General features: G+C 36.5%; 1 protein-coding gene across 7 annotated transcripts in view; it reads left to right on the forward strand.

Annotated features, from left to right (window-relative positions):
* The window catches only part of PPP3CB (protein phosphatase 3 catalytic subunit beta), a 53884-nt gene that overhangs the window by 27457 nt on the left and 12414 nt on the right, over positions 1 to 14013 (forward strand). For all 7 annotated transcript variants that reach the window (XM_012759916.2, XM_012759919.2, XM_012759917.2 and 4 more), the window contains exon 10: positions 9164 to 9241. In XM_012759916.2, the coding sequence (XP_012615370.1) occupies positions 9164 to 9241 (78 nt within the window). The remainder of the gene's footprint in view (positions 1 to 9163; positions 9242 to 14013) is intronic.

Below are 14013 nucleotides of genomic sequence, written 5' to 3' on the forward strand. Positions count from 1 at the left end.
TTTGTTTTCTTTTCTTTTGAGACAGAGTCTCACTCTGTTGCCCTGGCTAGAGTGCTGTGGCATCAGCCTAGCTCACAGCAACCTCAAACTCCTGGGCTCAAGCGATCCTACTGCTTCAGCCTTCCTAGTTGCTGGGACTACAGACATGCATCACCATGCCTGGCTAATTTTTTATATATACATATATTATATTATATATTATATATATTATTATTATATATTATTATATATATTATATATATATTTTATATATATAATATATATATTTAGTTTTCCTGCTAATTTCTTTCTATTTTTTTTAGTAGAGATGGGGTCTTGCTCTTGCTCAGGCTGGTCTCGAACTCCTGAGCTCAAACAATCCTCCCGCCTTAGCCTCCCAGAGTGGTAGGATTACAGGTGTGAGCCACTGTGCCTGGCCTAGAAAATATTTCTTATAGGAAAATTTTTTAAAAGTAACTACACATAAACATAAAAACATTTATTAATTTCTTAATATAGAACCGTTTTGAGAATCTGATGAAAAATATGGCGTTTTGCACCAGAAAAGTTCATGTACAAATATCTGTACATACATGGAGCATTTTCAGGACACTCATAGATCTAAAGTGAATTGGTAAACTCCCTCAGGTTTATTGACCCTAATTCAAGAACCTCTGTTATAAAGGATCAAATATAGTGTGATCTTCTATAGAAGGTCATACATATAAGATATATTCATTTACTAGATTTTTTTTAAAGTCTGTTTTATTCAAGGTATTAAAGAAACAGAGATTCAATAAGACGTGGGTCTTTGCAGATTAATAGGGGACTTGAGATATATAAGTAATGATAATAAAATGTAATATGTAAATCTTGCAAATTAGCATTTTCATGTTAAAGAAAAAAATTAAAATAAGTTTAATTTTATAAAATAATATTTTAAAAAAGATGTAATATGGTGCGTGGTCCTAGATAAGCATAGTTTTATAGGAGAGGAGAGAGGAGGTTATTTCTGTCAGAGGCATTGAAGTAGCTTTTGAATGGTGGCTTGAAGAATGGTAGAATCGTGCTGGTGGATATGATAAGCAAGAGAATTCTAGATAAGAGAGCTTCCCAAGTCTGAGTCTGAAAGCAAGAAAGCATAGGTCTCTAACAGATGTTGAGGAATTCAATTTGATTAGCGAGTAGAATGTATGAAGGACAGTAGTAGAAAAAAATGAAAAGTTAGGTCAGGGCTACTTATGCCTGTAATCCTAGCACTCTGGGAGGCCGAGGCGGGAGGATCACTCAAGGTCAGGAGTTTGAAACCAGCCTGAGCAAGAATGAAACCCCGTCTCTACTAAAAATAGAAAGAAATTGATTGGCCAGCTAAAAATATATAGAAAAAATTAGCTGGGCATGGTGGAACATGCCTGTGGTCCCAGCTACTTGGGAGGCTGAGGCAGAAGGATCGCTTGAGCCCAGGAGTTTGAGGCTGCTATGAGCTAGGCTTATGCCATGGCACTCTAGCCCAGGCAACAGAGCGAGACTCTGTCTCAAAAAAAAAAAGTTAGGTCAGGGCTAGATCATTAGGATCTTGATCACCACCCAGAGAAGTTGGAACTTTTATAAATGGTGGCAGCCACTGAAACACAGAATATGACCATGATAGTCATTTAGCAAAATTACCGTGGTGAAATGGAGTGGAAGGAAGACTAGAGGTTGGGAGACCTGTTATGAAGCTACAACCAGAATTCAAGTATAAACAGACAACCTACAGAATGGGAGAAAATTTTTGCATCCTACGCATCTGATAAGGGGCTGATAACTAGAGTATACTTAGAACTCACGAAAATCAGCAAGAAAAAAATCAAATAACCCTATTAAAAAGTGGGCAAAGGACTTGAACAGAAACTTTTCTAAAGAAGACAGAAGAATGGCCAACAAACATATGAAAAAATGCTTAACATCTCTAATCATCAGGGAAATGCAATGAGATATCACTTAACTCCAGTGAGAATGGCCTTTATCAAAAAGTCTCCAAATAACAAATGCTGGCGTGGATGCGGAGAGAGAGGAACACTCCTACACTGCTGGTGGGACTGCAAACTAGTTCAACCTCTGTGGAAAGCAATATGGAGATACCTTAAAGCGATACAAGTGAATCTACCATTTGATCCAGCAATCCCATTACTGGGCATCTACCCAAATGATCCAATGACACTCTACAAAAAAGACACCTGCACTCGAATGTTTATAGCAGCACAATTCATAATTGCAAGGCTGTGGAAACAGCCCAAGTGCCCATCAATCCAGAATGGATTAATAAAATGTAGTATATGTATACCATGGAGTACTATTCAGCTCTAAGAAACAACGGTGATATAGCACATCTTATATTTTCCTGGTTAGAGCTGGAACCCATACTACTAAGTGAAGTATCCCAAGAATGGAAAAACAAGCACTACATATACTCACCAGCAAACTGGTATTAACTGAGCAGCACCTAAGTGGACAAATAGGTACTACAGTAATAGGGTATTGGGCATGGGGGAGGGGGGCGGGTATATACATACATAATGAGTGAGATGTGCACCATCTGAGGGATGGTCATGCTGGAAACTCAGACTTATGGGAGGGGGAAAGGGCATTTATTGAAACCTTAAAATCTGTACCCCCATAATATGCCCGAAAAAAAAAAAAAGAAGAAGTCAAGTAGAGACATAATGAAGCCCTGGTAGCATTAGGAATAAGAGTAGGGAAAACAGAAGAACTAGTAGTAGAATCAGTGAGACTTAATGAGATTGCATGTTTAAGGGCTGGGAATGGTTGAAGATGACTTGGATATTTTGAGTCTGGTAAACATGGTACCATTAACACACTCTGATGAGAAAACTCTCATTATTACAGCAACCTTTACTTTGGTCATAGTTGCTCTTCATCTTCATTGAAATCTCTAAGTCTTTGACCATGTCAATTTCTTTTTTTCTTTTTTTTTCTTGAGACAGAATATCACTCTTTTGCCCTGAGTAGAGTGCCATGGCATCAGCCTAGCTCACAGCAACCTCAAACTCCTGGGCTCAAGTGATCCTTCTGCCTCAGCCTCCCAAGTAGCTGGGACTATAGGCAAATGCCACGATGCCAAGCTGATTTTTCTCTTTTTAGTAGAGACAGGGTCTTACTCTTGTTCAAGCTGGTCTTGGACTCCTGAGCTCAAGCAATCCTCCTGCCTTGGCCTCCCAGAGTGCTAGGATTACAGGTATGAACCACCATGCCCAGCCGTCTGTGTCGATTTCTTACATGTCAGGTCCCCCTTCTCTCCCCCCCCCCTTTTTTATTGTTTTAGGAGATGGGATCTCATTCTGCTACCCAGGATAGGTGCAATTGTAGCTCACTGCAGGCTTGAACTCCTGGGCTTATGTGATCCTCCCCACTTCAGCCTTCTGAGTAGCTGGGACTGCGGGTGTGCATCACCACACTTGACTATCTTTTCCTTCTTAACATACCCTCAAACTCCTTTTTCTCATGTTTTTTTACTTCATTTGCCCTATAAATCTTAGCTGTAGTCAAATCCAACCATCCATTTTCTCCATTCATACAGCCTGGATATAGAGTACTGCTGGAAATATTTATACAGCCTCATGAGTTGGTGCCACCCCTTGATGTCTAGCATTAGCTGGGTTGTCAGTAGTACCCAAACACCCTTTATGTCCCTAGTCTGTTTTTTCTCCCATTTTCCTTAGCATAAGGTCTAAATTTTCTTCTTTTTTTCCTTAAATACTTTCTTCTTTCAACCATTTCCCTTACTCAATGAAAATACATGATACTAATGGGAGCTTTCTTTACTTATTGTTGCCTGCTTTATAAAGTATACTCTTCTTGAATTCTTCCCTTGTTGAAGAGGTGACTCTTCCATCCAGGGCTAGCCCTTCTAATTTGTCCATAGATTCTATTACCCATCTACTTTTTCAGGAAACTTTCTTCATCATTCATGTCCTCTGTATCATTGTACTCTCTCTACTAATTCTTTTATAAATTATTCAGATCTGGTCTTTAAATAAAAAGTAACATTTCTCCCATATGATATCTTTAACTAATACTATGCTATGATTTTCTTTCTTATTTTTTTTAGACATTAAATTTCTCTTTTATTCTTATTTTCTTAATTTCAAAATATTAAGGGAGTACAAATGTTTTTGATACATGGCTTGAGTCAGGGCTATAAATGTGCCCATCATCCAAATAATGTTCATTGTATCTGTTAGGTGGGCTTTTGCCCCACCCTTCCTCCCTGCCCCAGTTGATTTCCAGTGACTTTTACTTCCCTCTGTGCACCTGTGTGCCCACAGTTCCAGTTTATTAGAGAGTACATTTGGTGTTGATTTTCTTTCCTTTGCTATGACTTTCTTGCCTTTCTTTCAGAAGCCAAGCTTCTGGGTGAAAAGCAATATATACTTTAAAGCTACTATTTAGTATCCATTAAATATTTCCATCTAGCTTTCAAGATAAACCTTAAGCTGTCATACAAGGTCCTTGGACCTTCCCTACTTTCTCTTCAGCCTCATTTCCTGCAGTTCTTTTTCACATTCTCTACGTTCCAGTTGTAACCCAGCACAGCCAGTTTCCTCTTTAAGTTTTGTGCTTTCATACTTTTATTTTTTCATAACAGCTTTATTGAAATACAATTCACATACCATACAGGTGATCTATTTAAATCGTACAATCCCATTGGTTTTTAGCATATTCTGCAGAGTTGTGTAGCCATTATCACAGTCAATTTTGGAACATTTTCATCATCTTCACCAAAGAAACCCTGTGCCCATTAGCAGTCACTCTCCAGTTTCCCCCAATCCTTCCTCGCCAGCCCTAGGCAACTGCCAATCTACAGTTTTCATAGGTTTGTATATTCTGGACATTGTGTGAAAATGGAATCATATAATATGAGGTCTTGTGTGACTGGCTTCTTTCCATAATTTTGTCAAGGTTCATCCATGTTGTAGCATGAGTCAGTACTTCATTCATTTTTATGGTGGGATAGTATTCTATCATATGGATATACCATATTTTGTTAATCTATTCATTGGCTGATAGATATTTGATATTTTTTTTTTTACAGAGTCTCGCTTTGTTGCCCAGGCTAGAGTGAGTGCCATGGTATCAGCCTAGTTTACAGCAACCTCAAACTCCTGGGCTCAAACAATTCTTCTGCCTCAGCCTTCCGAGTAGCTTGGACTACAGGCATGCACTACCATGCCCGGCTTATTTTTTCTATATATATTAGTTGGCCAATTAATTTCTTTCTATTTATAGTAGAGACGGCGTCTCGCTCTTGCTCAGGCTGGTTTCGAACTCCTGACCTTGAGCAATCCACCTGCTCGGCCTCCCAGAGTGCTAGGATTACAGGTGTGAGCCACCTCGCCCACCTGATATTTGATTATTTTTGCTTTTTGACTTTTATGAATAATGCTACAAAGAACATTCATGTACAAGTTTTTGTGTGGATACATATTTTCATTTTCCTTAGATATAGACCTGGGAGTGAAATTGCTAGATCATATGGTAACTCATATGATTAACCTTTTGAGGATCTGCCAAACTGTTTTCCAAAAGCAGCTGTACCATTTTTTAATCCCACCAGCAGCATATGGTTCTAATTTCTCCATATCTTTGTCAACAGTTGTTGTTATGTTGTTTTTTTTTTTCTTTTTTTTTTAAAGAAACAGGATCTTGCTCTGTCACCAGGACGGGGTGCAGTGGTGCATTCAGAGCTCACAGGAGCCTTGAACTCCTGGGCTCAAGCGATCCTCCCACCTCAGTCTTCCAAGTAGCTGAGGAAACAGGAGCATGTCATCATATTGGGCTAATTTTTCTTATTTTTGTGGAGACAGTGTCTCACTGTAATGCTCAGGCTGATCTCAACCTCCTGACCTCAGGTGATCCTCCTTCCTCAGCTTCCCTAGTTGCTGGGATTACAGGCATGAGCCACCACACCCAGCTCCTGAAATGTTTTTTTTGTTTGTTTGTTTGTTTTTTGAGAGAGTCTCACTCTGTGAGACTCACTCTCCGGGCTAGAGTGCCATGGCATCAGCCTGGCTCAAGGCAACCTCAAACTCCTAGGCTCAAGCATTCCTTCTGCCTCAGCCTCCTGAATAGCTGGGACTACAGGCATGTGCCACCATGCCCGGCTAATTTTTTGTATATATTTTTAGTTGTCCAGCTAATTTCTTTCTATTTTCAGTAGAGACAGGGTCTTGCTTTTGCACAGGCGGGTCTGGAACTCCTGAGCTCAAACAATCCACCCGCCTCGGCCTCCCAGAGTGCTAGGATTACAGGTGTGAGCCACCTTGCCTGGCCCTGAAATGGTTTTAATTTGCATTTCCGTAGTTAATATTGGTGTTTAGCATCTTTTCATGTCCTATTGGCCATTTATATATCTTCTTTGGTTTAAATGTATTTTCAGATCCTTTCTTTGTACATGTTGTAATTGGGTTATTTGTCTTTTTATTGTTGAGTTGTATTTTTTATATATTTCAGATGCAAGTCTCTTATCTAATAGATGATTTAAAAATGTTTTCTCCCAATGTGTGGGCTATCTTTCACTTTCTTCATAGTGTCCTTTTAAGCACAAAATATGTTAATTTTGATGAAGTCCTGTTTATTTTATCTTTTGTTGCTTGTGCTTTTGGTGTCATATTTAAGAAATCGTTGCCTGACTTAAGCTCGTGAACATTTACCCCTTTTTTTCTTCTCAGAGTTTTATAGTTTTATCTCTTACATAAAGGTTTTTGATGCGTTTTGAGTTAATTTTTGTATATGGTATGCAATGGGGAGTCTAGCTTTACATTTTTGTGTGTGAATATCCATTTGTCATAGCACCATTTGTTGAAAAGACTATTTATTCCTTTTTCCATAGAATTGTTTTGGCACCCTTGTCAAAAATCAGTTCTCCTTAAATGTGAGGTTTTTCTTTCCAGACTCTCAATTCCATTTCATTGAGCTCTAGGACTACTTTATAATTTTTCTAACTTGTGTTTAGAATGCCTTGTCCATACTCTCCACCTGGTAAACCCCTAGTTCATGAATCCTCTCATATGTCATCACCGGAAGCTTTGCCCTCCCCAGTCAGTCTTTTGCATTTTACATACCTTTGAATACTTAAAGCATAGTTTTCATCACCCTTATGATTGAGATATGTGTGTGTGTATGTTTATATATATATATGTATGTATATGTATATATGTATATATACACATGCACACATAAAATTTCATTTAGTAGTTAGTAAGCTTTTTGAAGGTAAAGGCTATTCCTTTCATATCTGAATCCCAGAGCTTTAGCACAGTCTCTTAACATGTGGTGTGCTTTTAATATATTTGTAGGAGGAAAAATAGTTTTATAGGGGTAGTACTGAATTTTGTTTTAGATGTGTTCATTTCTAGGTGCCATTGGAACAACTGTGGGCTAATATTCAGTAGACATTTTTATTCATTAATTGAAATTTTCTTTTATCTTTCCTATTCATTTATTATATATTCATTGGGTGCCTGTCATGTGCTAGGCACTGTGCTGGGCTCTAGGTAGTAATGAATAAAACAATATCCTGCACTCATGCAGCTTTCATTTTAGTTAGGGAAATAGACAGTATGCATATATTTTAAGAAAATTGACAATAAAACCAGCAAGGAAATTCAGAGCCTGAAGGGAGAGGTCAAGACTAGAGATACAGACTTTGGAATCATCTCCAAAGAGGTGATGCTTGAAACTATATAACTATGATAATGGATGGAATTGTCAAGAAATTGGACATATAAAAAGATTAACACTGCAGAAAGAAACTTGAGGATATTCAAATTTGGGGGAAAAAATAGTCCAAAAGATAGGGAAACCAGGAGAGTAGAATCCCGGAAATCTTGCAAGGGAAAAGAGAAGGAAAAATATATATAGAAGGGCTGGGCATGGGGTTCATGCCTGTAATCCTAGTACTCTGGGAGGCCGAGGTGGGAGGATCACTTGAGCTCAGGAATTCGAGACCAGCCTGAGCAAGAGGGAGACCCCATCTCTACTAAAAAAATAGAAATTATCTGGCTAACTAAAAAATATATATATAGAAAAAATTAGCCGGGCATTAGTGGGCCTGTGGACCCAGCTACTTGGGAGGGTGAGGCAGGAGGATCGCTTGAGTCCAGGAGTTTGAGGCTATTGTGAGCTAGGCTGATGCCACTTCCCTGTAGCCCAGGCAACGGAGTGAGACTGTTTCAAGAAAAGGGGGGGGGGGAAAGAAAGAAAAATATATATAGAATAGTCAAAGAGTATTAAGCCTGTGAAAGAGCCATGGATTGAGATTGTTAGGTAGTCATTAGTAATCTTTAGAAATAAGTTTCAAAGAAGTTGCTGCAGCCAGTGTTTAAAAGATTGAATCCTGGGACTTTGGGGAACAGTAGAACTGTGCCAAGATTTCTTTTCTTACTCTTTAATGCTATATCCATGAATGAAGATTTAAAATGTATACATTGAGATGTGTTATTCATCTCTGTTCTTATCTCTTTGGGGCTTCATTTTTTCCCCAAGAGGCATAAAAATTTGTTCCATAAAAAATCTCTTACTTCACTGATTGGGGGTTGAAAGAAAGTAATGAAAAATAAATTTTTTGAATTCATAAATTCATTTTTTTTGTTTTGAGACATAGTCTTGATTTGTCACCTGGACTAGTGTGCCATGGCCTCAGCCTAGCTGAGCAACCTCAAACTCCTGGGCTTAAGCTATTCTCCTGTCTCAGCCGTCTGAGAAGCTGGGACTATAGGCACACACCACTGTGGCCGGCTAATTTTTCTATTTTTACTAGAGACAGGGTCTCACTCTTGTTCAAGCTGGTCTCGAACTCCTGAGCTCAAGCAGTCCTCCTGCCTCAGCCTCCCAGAGTGCTAGGATTACAGGTGTGAATCAGTGTGCCCGGCCATGAAAAATAATTTAAAAAAATGAAAGAAAACAAAAGAAAAAAAGAGTCTCTTTCTCAGACTTGTTATCCATTGAATTTCTTTCATTTTGAAAGCCTTTGCATTTTTTTAATTCCATTATTCCTACTATCAGAATGTGTGTGTTTTCTTGGGTTAAAAATTATTTGACCTTTTGTAGGAATAGTTGCTATGTATATATATAGACAGTTGTATATGGTCAGCTAACATGTGACTTTTTCTTTATTGAACAGTGACAGAAATGTTGGTAAATGTTCTGAGTATTTGCTCTGATGATGAGCTAATGACCGAAGGTGAAGACCAGTTTGATGGTATGACTATTCATCTTACTATTTCTTATTGTGAAGTGGTAATCTCTTAACTGCCCAGCTTCAATACACACGAGTTTGCAAAAATTTAGTCGTTGCTTTCAGATGACTATGCTATTTGATAAGTGACAAGTCACTTTTTCTGATATTATTTATTTTAAGATTTAAACATAATTTTAGTGATTTTATATTTTTATGGTGGTATGGGGAAAAAGATGGATTTGGGGAAAGGGAAAATTTGGAAGAAAGAACAGAAAGACAGGAAAATTGAAAGGTATTACGAGGATGTGGTTCGTCATGAATATGGACACTGCTTAGAGAAGGGAGGATAAAAATACTGTTTGTTTCATTAGTACAGTAATCTTAGTGCATCAGAAACATACCTAAACTCACCATGTTGCTTTGATTTTTTTCTTCTAGACACTAAAGTAGATTGTTCCCAGTGTAGTGTGGTTGTGTTGTAAAGGACCACTTGCTAATTTAGTTTGAGATTCTGAAGCATTTTTTCCATAGAAACAAGGTTCTATGTGGTTGTTCTTATATAAGCCAACAAGCCTATGTCCTAATGTATGTTTATGGCATAAATTAATACTATAGAAACAAAATTCCTTTTATTTTTTGTTTAAAATTTTTGTTATTTAAATATTTATTTAAAACTTTATTAACTGAATAAATAAAAAGATAAACAACTTATTATATAAGCTGAAAACTTTTTATTCTCTTCCATATTCCCTTAACATCTTTGCTTCAGTATAGTTTTTATGATTGTTACTAGTATTTAAGTGTTTCCATGTATCACACATGGGTCTGGTAAGATTTAATAGCTACATATTTCTAAGTATATTAATGTACTATAATTTTCATAGTTAATCTCATATTGTTTGGTAGTTCTAAATTATCCTTATTGTGAATAGCAGTACAATAAACATATTTGTATGATAGCTTTTATTTTCCTCCTTGGAATAAATTTCTTGAAGAGAATTACAGAGGTACAGAATATAATAAATTTTAGGTTCACTGCTTTAGCTGTGAACTACCAGGTTGCTGTGCAGGAGCATTGGACCAATGTGAATTGCCTCCAGCAAAGAATCCATAGAACTATTTCTCCACAGAGAAATTTCTACCTCATTGGATTTGGGTCATTTTTACTTATTTTGCTTGGTGGCTATATAATAGTAAATTATAACTGGTTAAATTTACATTTCTTTGCCTTCTAATGATGCTAAGAAGAAAATTACTGTTTTTCGAATTGTGTAAATTATCCATCTCATCTGATTACTTACCAAGTAAAATCTGAGTAAGGACTCCATAGAAATTTCTCTACTTGTAAGCCCATTTGCTAAAAGTACAAAGTAACTGTGTACAAGTGCTGCTGTTGCTATCTGTTGGTGGTAAGCAGAGATGTGCTTTAACTCTTGTGCTTTTGTTAATGACTGAAATAAGTATATTTATATCAATTATATTTGGGTTTAGATAATAAGCTTTAATGAGTAATATTTTTCCTTATTTTAATTCACCTTTTGATGTTTTTAGTTTTAACATTTTATCATATATGTCTTTTCCATAAAAATTTTAAGTAGTTTAGATAATTTGTTCCTTGTTCTGCTACTGTTTGTTATAAAAGTAGACCTGGGCTCATATTCTAGTTTCTTATAATGGCTTTGTGGCTTTAGGCAGGTTACCTAACCTGTCTGAGTCTCAGTTTCCCTAGTCTTCAGAAGGAGAATAATACTTAATAATGTTGTAGATATTGAGATAATGAATATTTGAGATAATGACTGAAATAATTCTTGACATGTAGCCTACTGATTTTTTTCAGAAGAGTTTTTTGTTAATTTGTTAAGTTCTGTAACATATCTAGTGACAGTTTTAATTGGTATTATATTAACTCTGTATCTTAATCTAGGGAGATTTTAAAAAATAATATTTAGTTTTCCAAACTAAGACCAAGATCTCTTGCTGTATATAATTAGTTTACTATCTGTCATTACTCCATTTAATATATTTAATATCCAATTATTCTACTTACAGTTGTATAGTTTTGTTTTGAAAAAAATCTGTTATCAAGTTGATGCTTACGCATTTTAAATTCTTATTACTATTACAACTAGTTTTTCCCTTAACATATTTTCTATCTGTGTAAATGAATATAGTATATATTTGTGGGTTTATCTTATGTCTAATAACTTGGATCAGCAGAATTATTTTCTGTGGTAATTTTTAATTTGTTTTCCATAACTTTTAAAAATATGTCATTTATGTATGACTGAGATTTATTTTATACACTTTTACCTTTTTATTCTTTAAAAATTATCATCAATTTTGCCAATAGTGTATTAAATAGGAGTGGTGGTAGGTAATGCTTTAGTCCTCTTCCTGTAATAAAAAGGAAAAGGTTTTCTTGTTAGTCTAATTATAGCACTTGGTTTTAGATACCTATCATTTGTACGAAGATAGACACAGAGTCATTTTTTGGGATTCAAACAGGAATCAATATAAAATTTTATTACATTCCTTCTAATGAGGATATTTTATGTATTTTATCAATATTTTTCCTGTCAATATGATAATTTATCCACTTGTTATATTATTCTTACATTCTAGGGATGAATCAAATTTGATCATTAAGGAGGCAGTATAGTGTAATGAAAAGGATCAGTGGTTTAGGTGTCTTGTCACTACCATACACTAGCTGTGTAATTTTGGAAAAGTCATCTAACTTCTCAGGATTTTCTTATCCGTTAATTGAGGTAATAGAGAGGATGAAAATTCTTTTCCACTCAAGTAAGTTTTAAAGTGTTAAGCACCATTTATGACAATGTTTCTATGGGAAAATACATTGAGTTCCAGCTTTGAATATTAGAAATAGGTCTCCCTTCACTGTTAACGTGGCAGGTGCAATTACTCCCTATTTTTTATTCTTCCACTACCAAATATTAGGACTCTGAGAAAGATTCAAGAATATGAGTCTGGGCTAGGCACGGTGGCTCACGCCTGTAATCCTAGCACTCTGGGAGGCTGAGGCGGGTGGATTGTTTGAGCTCAGGAGTTCAAGACTAGCCTGTGCAAGAGCAAGACCCCATCTCTACTGAAAATAGAAAGAAATTAGCTGGACAACTAAAAATATATACAAAAAATTAGCCAGGCATAGTGGCACATGCCTGTAGTCCCAGCTACTTGGGAGGCTGAGGCAGTAGGATCGCTTGAGCCCAGGAGTTTGAGGTTGCTGTGAGCTAGGCTGACGCCACAGCACTCACTCTAGCCTGGGCAACAGTGAGACTCTGTCTCTTAAAAAAAAAAAAAAAAAAAGAAAGAAAGAGTCTGGAAGTTTGCATGGAGGAATGGGAATGGTTTGGGAGAGAGAAAATACTGAGGGAATGGAGAAAAAAGGAGATTAGGATAAATACTAAGGTTTAGGATGGCTACTGGAACTAGGTTTATTTCCCTTCCTTATTTGTATTCCGTGATTTCTTCCCCCTAACTCCATCTTTTCTCCTTTTCTTTCATCATGATGGCATGCTTTCTGTTCTCTCCTACTTTTCCTACACAGCAATGGAACCATCCTAAGGACTGGGTCTTGGGAGAAATCTGACTTTAGAAAGAAAACTGGGTGGAATGGGGGTTACTTTAGAGGCAGAACAAATGTTTAGTTTTTCTGCGAGGAAAGGGAAAAAACAGGATTGGAGATTTCCCAGTGGCAGGAGGAAAAGAGTAGTTTTTGTATATTCGAGGCTGAGATTAAATAAAGGAGTAAGACTGTTGTTAAGTGATGAGTCTTTGGTATTCTGTATTGTTGTTTAATGTATGTGTGGGGTTGTTTTTTAGGACAAAAGTTGCATAAACACTAAATGTATAAGTGCACATAGTATCCCTTTCAGAAGTGTAAGTTAATCACAAAAGAGAATTTTTGAACACTGATTTGTGTGATATTTAGAATGCATGGGTTTTTTTGATATTTATCTTTTGTCTTCAGTTTAGTGAAGGAAATATGTAATCTATATGTGTTAAAATTTTGCTAAAATAGCTTGCATTTCCTATAATGGAATCATGTATCTCAGCATTAGAAGGGAAGATATGGAAAGCTGAAATGAAACCACTCCAGCTGTCTACTTTAAGAACTATTACTTACTTTGAAATAATCTGTTGCTATTTTTTTGCAAAAAGATGTACCCCGAACTCCCAGATTGAATTGGGGATGGAAAGCACATACTGTTGCTCCTGAGCATGTGTGAAAGTACTACAATTCAGATTCAGAAAATCATGCTCTAGTTATGGAATGTGGGAGGCTTAGCTTTTCCTGTGTTGGGAGTGGGTAGTTTTCCACTGAGGTAGTTTATAAAGTTACCTACATTTCTCTATATACTACAGATTTTGCAGATGTTGGTGTCCTTGAAGAACCACATGAGTTTGTACCTCATTTGTGTCATTACCTTTCACTTAACATACTTCCACGGGTGACACATTTCATTTCCTTAGGGGTATGAATAAAAATGTGCAATTGTTGTTAGCACAGTCTTTTATCAGTCTTATGTGTTTTCACGTGTTTTTTTCCTGTCCCAATTATGTCTACTTTCATCAAATATTATAGTCATTCTGTCCATAATTTCTTCTGAACATATACCTTTTAAGAAATCTTTACTTTAGAGCTCTACCCAGTGGCATCCCTCTTTTATTCACCAGATTCTACGGTACTACATTTTTCAAATTTTCAAATATGAGGGCCTTCATTTTTCTCCCTTTCTTTCTACATTCATTCTTCAGTACCACTGCCAAGT

This window comes from Microcebus murinus, chromosome 14 (assembly GCF_040939455.1).
Source record: "Microcebus murinus isolate Inina chromosome 14, M.murinus_Inina_mat1.0, whole genome shotgun sequence".
NCBI classification, from domain to species: Eukaryota; Metazoa; Chordata; class Mammalia; order Primates; family Cheirogaleidae; genus Microcebus; species Microcebus murinus.